The sequence below is a fragment of the Cyprinodon variegatus genome, unplaced genomic scaffold, assembly GCF_000732505.1.
Source record: "Cyprinodon variegatus isolate N-32 unplaced genomic scaffold, C_variegatus-1.0 Scaffold463, whole genome shotgun sequence".
Taxonomy (NCBI): domain Eukaryota; kingdom Metazoa; phylum Chordata; class Actinopteri; order Cyprinodontiformes; family Cyprinodontidae; genus Cyprinodon; species Cyprinodon variegatus.
In genome coordinates this window covers 366107-372106 of record NW_015150916.1, presented here as the reverse complement: position 1 = coordinate 372106, position 6000 = coordinate 366107, and the positions used below count along the sequence as shown (strand labels likewise).

The following is a 6000-nucleotide window of genomic DNA, read 5'->3' as shown; positions in this document are numbered from 1 at the left end:
ATTTATAATAAAAAAAGTTATTGGCACATTTTAAATGACTTGCAAAACACAAAATGTTTAAAGATATACATACATATACTTATGTCAATGAAGCTTTTCGTGTAAATTAAATCTGAAAGACTCTTATCAGCTTCACCTGAACCACCTGCAATGTTTTTCGTTCAGCTGCAGCCAATCAACTCAGGGGCCACACCTCCTGGCCCAGCTTCTGCCTCACGAACGCAAGAGAATTTTCAACCACCACAATCCAATCACCTCCCTCATTCTCAGTCCCACTCATCACGTGGCCTAATCCACCACCATAGTCCAGGCCCCAGGTGAAAACTACCCTAATCCATTTCTTGGTTAATCATCCAAGCGAATGCTGATTTACATCCTCTAAGTCTTCTGCAGGGGCCTGAGTGCCAAAAAACTTGTTTAATTTATGTCTTTATCGGTTTCTGTATGTATACTCAGTGTGAGGGATTGCAAAGAGTCAATGAGTCCTCGTAATCAGCTTGTTTTCCTTAGAAATATGTTGAAGAACATGATTGTGTTACCTGTATAAATTGAATATATTTCTAATTGCAGCTTCTCCATGAGTAAATAATCAATTTATTCTGTAGCGAAAATATGTAGGAATTTCATACATAAACAACACTTGTTAATATTTGTAGACTTTGGTCTTAATTACTGCTTTAAGCTGGTTATTCATTCAGCAAATGGCATGTGTTAGAGTCTGTTTACAGCATATTAGTCAGTGTAACGATTGAATTACAAAATTATTTTATGATTATTTCAATAATTGGTTGATCACGATTAATCTGCTCAAGGTTTTAGTCCTAGACTCAACCCAATTACACACAAAGGGGAAGAATTTGTTTAATTTTAGGTATACCTTTAAATTTTACACTATACCTACATAAAATCAAATGCAGATAATCCCCTTGTAAAATGTATTTTTCTGTTGTCTAATTTTCACTGTGGTTAATTTTTCTCCTTTGACAGTTTTTTAGCAAGCGAATCACAACGTGAACAGCTGATGGATTAAAAAGCACCAGCTGTAACAGGAGGGGTAAGGTTTTGATAATGATGGAGTGATAACACACGATGGGAGGAATTATTATCAGGGTCCTTGTGTGTACTCAGGCATGAGAGTGTTTGCCCTGAATGAAAAGGTCGGCTGTAAAGCAAAGCGCTTTAGTGGTCTGATTTCTGTCTAGCTCATTCTACTTCTTCATTTCAGACCATCTCCTGGTTTATTATTCAGAACAATCTGGGGGAGTAAACATATCAGGATATGGTGGGAACACACACACACACACATAGCAAACCACACAGACTAATGATGATGAAATGGTGTGTTAAGACTAGCCCCTGATAGCTTTCTAAAGGGGGTATGGAGGAGAACAAGATTGCTTTTGGAGAGTGAAAAAAAGGAGAACTGTCTACTTTAAAGATCTGCAAAGTCCTGCAACTCTGATGAATGCATTATCTTACCATCTCCTATGATGCTAAGTATGGCCAGATCAACGTGACGTTTCCAATAGGATCCTTTCTGTAAGGCGATCCCATAACCTGTGGTGGCAAATATATAACCACTGCCGATGGTCACCAGCTTACAGCCGTCGTCTCGGCCCGCCATGTAGTTCAAGACTGCAGCGTCGTAAATGAAGGCATCCAGCTTTCTGTGATGAAAACAAAATTCAGTATAAAACAAAAGGCTATGAATTAAAGACATCATAAAAATGGCAGGAAATTCAAGAGATAAATATGATATATCTATTTCAAAAAGACAAACATTAGTGATACTCTGAAACTATTAAGGTAAAACTATTTCACGAAAAATATTGGATGTGAATACAAAGTCTCCCTGCTAAAACCAAAAAATTAAATTCATATATAGTTCACATTAACCCTATCTCTTGAGAATCTTTCTACGTTATATTATTAATGTCGTATAAACACAACAGATGCATAAAGCTGATAACTAAGATCCAGTTTAAGCTAAAAAGGTGATCATAAAAATAAAAGATGTGATATTTTTCTGTTAATAAAACACCATACTAATAACTGTAAAAATCCCCTAATATTAAAAGAGTTCAAGTTATTTCAGAGTTAAAGCCTCAGAGTTATCTGTTTTCAGTACACATGACGCATTAATATCGAAGCTGGGGGTTGCACAGAAATGTTTGAAGCTAGTTTCTTTTAACTTTAGAGCCATGTCTGCGGTTTATTCAGACTGTAAAACAAACATAGAGTTCACATATTCAGCAAATAACAGGAAGGTGAATACAAAAAAAGAAATTTGCCCTTTTTTAGCCTTTAAAGACTTTTAGAATTTAAAGATAATGGAAGGATTTTAAAAAATCTACAGGTTCTTAATGTATACACAGAGGTACTGCTGTTTTTCTAATGTTATGCTAATAAGCAAAGTGAAACATCAAGTCTAATGATTTAGTCCTTTTTTTCATTAAAGTCTTTATTTCAGAATGATTACTTAATAAGACTTTAATGAAAGCTCATATAAGCTTGTAACAGAAATTATGTTTTATTATATTTACCTGAAAGCCATAAAAATTTTCATCCTGCTCATTAAATAAGACTCAGCTAGTGGCAGCTTAAAATAAAAAAACGGCAAAGTTGAACATGAATGATAAATTAATTTAACTTCTCTCCCCTTTAAAACAGGGTCTATTTAGAGAATGTTTTATACAAAAGTGACATTAAATCTCCACTATGAAAACTACCAGCTGAACAGAACAGTTTAGAGAAGCAACCTGAAAATATAATTTCTCATACAGTAGCAATTTGCATTTTACTGAAAATGAATATAAAGCTCAGCATTTGAAATTTAAGGTGTTACTAAAGACCAGATATTGGAGTTTCTTTTTCTCTGACTTGAAGAATATTAAAATTATTCATCATTGTCTTTTTATTTCTATATGAAATTTTTGTTAGGCCAACATAAAATCATTTAATTTTAAAGTGAAAGGAGAATGATAACTCTTGGAATAAGAATGTGCAAATTGTGAGATCAATAAAGTCAATCAATCAATCAATCAATCAATCAATCAATCAATCAATCAATCAATCAATCAATCAATCAATCAATCAATCATGATGTCAGGAAATCAGTCCCTTAATTTATCTTTCTGAATGGACCACATTTTGCTACAGCTGTAGATTAACAGACTTAGTGTTATACATATACCATGATTTTAAAATTCAAGATATCTCAGATTATTGGTAGGTATTAGGTCTGAACTTTGATTGTGTCATTCCACCACCTGCTTTCATCCAAGCCATTTTGTTATAATTTAAGTGATTTTTCTTTATATCTTGTCATGTTGGCAGGTAAACCCCTGGTTCGGTAGCTAGTTCTGCAGCCTATAACCAGTTATCTTTTAGGATTCCCATGTATGCATTTAACTCCATCCATCTTCCATAAATAAAGAAAACACAGTGAAAAACAGCAAATAAAAATGCTTACCAACAGCTTTTGGCTACACAAAAGGTGTTCAATGTAAGATTAAAAAAAATACATTTTGGTGTCATCTAAAGAAATTCTGATTATCTATGCCTTCAGAATATTACACTTAAGGTAGACTTAAGGGTCTCATTTAACCATGGCCTACTATTAGATCCATTTAAAATCAGTGCATTATACCTTTTAAAGACTGCCTACAATAATGTAACGACAAAATATGTTTTTTGAAAGATAAAATAAATTGCAGAACAGCATTTTTAAGTGTTGAACCATCATGGGGTTTCTCTATAATTTATCAGAGGAAAACCAGCTTCCTTTAGGTGTTTCCTGTCTGATCTCTGATCGCTGAACATTGGTGTTTTCTGAATTAAGAAAACACAGCTAATCAAAAACTTGTCTGCCCTAAAGACATTGAGTATATTCTGCATCCTTTGTAGAAGGCATTGTCCTGATGCACTCAATAACAGCTCAGATTTACAATTTCATTAGCCTGTAAGATTATGATTTGTAGCCAGTGGGGGCCTTGAGTTGTTTGGGTAGAGAAAGGCCCAGAAGTGATGGGCATGTTTTGCTTGTGATATTTTAACAGTCTCCCTAAAGGAAACGTGTGAAATAAAACAATCCCGCAGTTCAAACCTTAACAGCCAGTAACTTTTAAAAGTTAATAACTTCCTTCCTCAAACCTAAAAGTAACCAGAAAAATTTAAAATGCTATAAAGTTTAATTATACATCAACATTTATGGACTATATCCATACTTCTGCAACTGTTTTTTTTAAACTGAACTATGTAAAAATCTGTAGGTTTCTATTGATAAGTTAAAAAGCCCTCTCTTCAGTGCTAACCATATGCTTTTATTAAAAGTGCCAGCAAGATAATTTGAGTGCTTCATATTGATGCTTGTTCTCTGAGATAATATTTCTCACATACTTTCAATTTATGTCCGATAAGCATGGTTTCCAGTGAGTCTTTGATCATGCAGAACTGTAGATTTTCCCATAGCATTTCACTAAGACAGGGGGCAACAGAGAGAGATAGAGAGATAGAGAGATCTTTGAACAAGTCTATATGCATCATTATTCTAGATCAGTGGAATCCAGCGTTTAGAGGTTCCCCTGGTACAATACCCCTGATTGAAATGAAAAGGTAATTACAAGGCCTTCTCTACCCCTATAAAATGCTGAGGAGGTGATTATGTCATTTGAATCAAGATGAAGTGGGGGAAGGAATACAGTACATTTAGCTACAGATTGAGTCTTGGATCCTCTCTTATCTGCTCATCTATTCAGCTCAATATAAATGTTAATTTAGGATTTCAGCAGGGGTGTAAAACATTCTTTGTTTATTTGGCTACTACTATACTATAATAATTAAAAATACTGAACTGACTCAAAGTTTTCAGTTCTTTGCTAGAGTTAACCAGATGTGATTTGAAATGTCTTGCCATTTCAAATAGATCATGATACCAGTGAAACAGGCCCATAGCCTCACAGATCCCCTACTGTACTTAACAGGAGACATGGAGTGCTTTCCACATATTTATTTACGGCTTCACAACATACACACTTGGAGTGAAACAACATATTTCTCTCTGCTTTAATGTTTTCCACCCTACTGTAAATGTTGCATCCCCTGTCCTTACTGCCCTATTTGATGGGTTCCTCTTGGAACAAAACAAACCAAAAATAAAATGTGAACGATTGTTGGCCAAAATTAAAGGTACACTAGGTGTAGGTGAATGGTTGTTTTTGTCGCACTCATTCTATCCTTGATGAAGGTGAACTGAAATCTGACTTATTTACCGGTAACAGGCCTGTTCTCTCCTTTTTCTTATTTTGGAGGCAGTCTTTGGGAAAAGGACCTTTATCACATGATAGTTAAACTGGTAAAGATTTAAAGTTTCTACATATTCTCATGAAATAAAAAAAATAAAGCAGAGATAAGCTATAATACTTAAGGTATGTTTTTTTGCAGGACTCTTCACCTTTAACACAAAAACAGAGAAAAAAGCATGTGGCAATGATGCAATCTTGCTTGAATCGGAATCAGAAATACTTAAATAATCCCAGAGGGAAAGTACTTCTGTATACATTTAAAGCACAGGTGCGAACAAATGCAAAGTGCTCTCTAGATACCTCCAATATGAGGCTGAGACATCAGAAAGTGTTTAAGTTTCCTTAAATGTCTAAATATAATTGAATAAATACAACCTATGGGTTCTATTAAACATATTCCTAACACTGTAACTGTTCACCAAAGGGCTTATATTTAATAAACACATTTTTATTGGTTGTAGCACAGATTATTAAGACTGTTTTAATAATTCATTAGACTCACTTAAAAAACAAACAAACGAAAAACAGTATAATGTGGACAGAGAGCACCTTTCATTGGTTCTGTCATCCCAAACAAAAGTGCTTAGATTTTCTTCTGCAGAATTTTTTACTTATGATGTATTTAATTATTGATCACTGTGCCAAAAACATTCATTATAGTGGTTTGGAGTTGTATAACTGTGTGAGATGTAAGAAA

The 6000-nt window shown here is 34.2% G+C and overlaps 1 protein-coding gene across 1 annotated transcript in view; it reads right to left on the bottom strand.

Annotated features, from left to right (window-relative positions):
• LOC107094088 (glutamate receptor ionotropic, NMDA 2A-like) overlaps positions 1–6000 on the bottom strand; it is a 185431-nt gene that overhangs the window by 9591 nt on the left and 169840 nt on the right. Inside the window, exon 16 of the mRNA XM_015389502.1 lies at positions 1480–1667. Within this exon, the coding sequence (XP_015244988.1) occupies positions 1480–1667 (188 nt within the window). The remainder of the gene's footprint in view (positions 1–1479; positions 1668–6000) is intronic.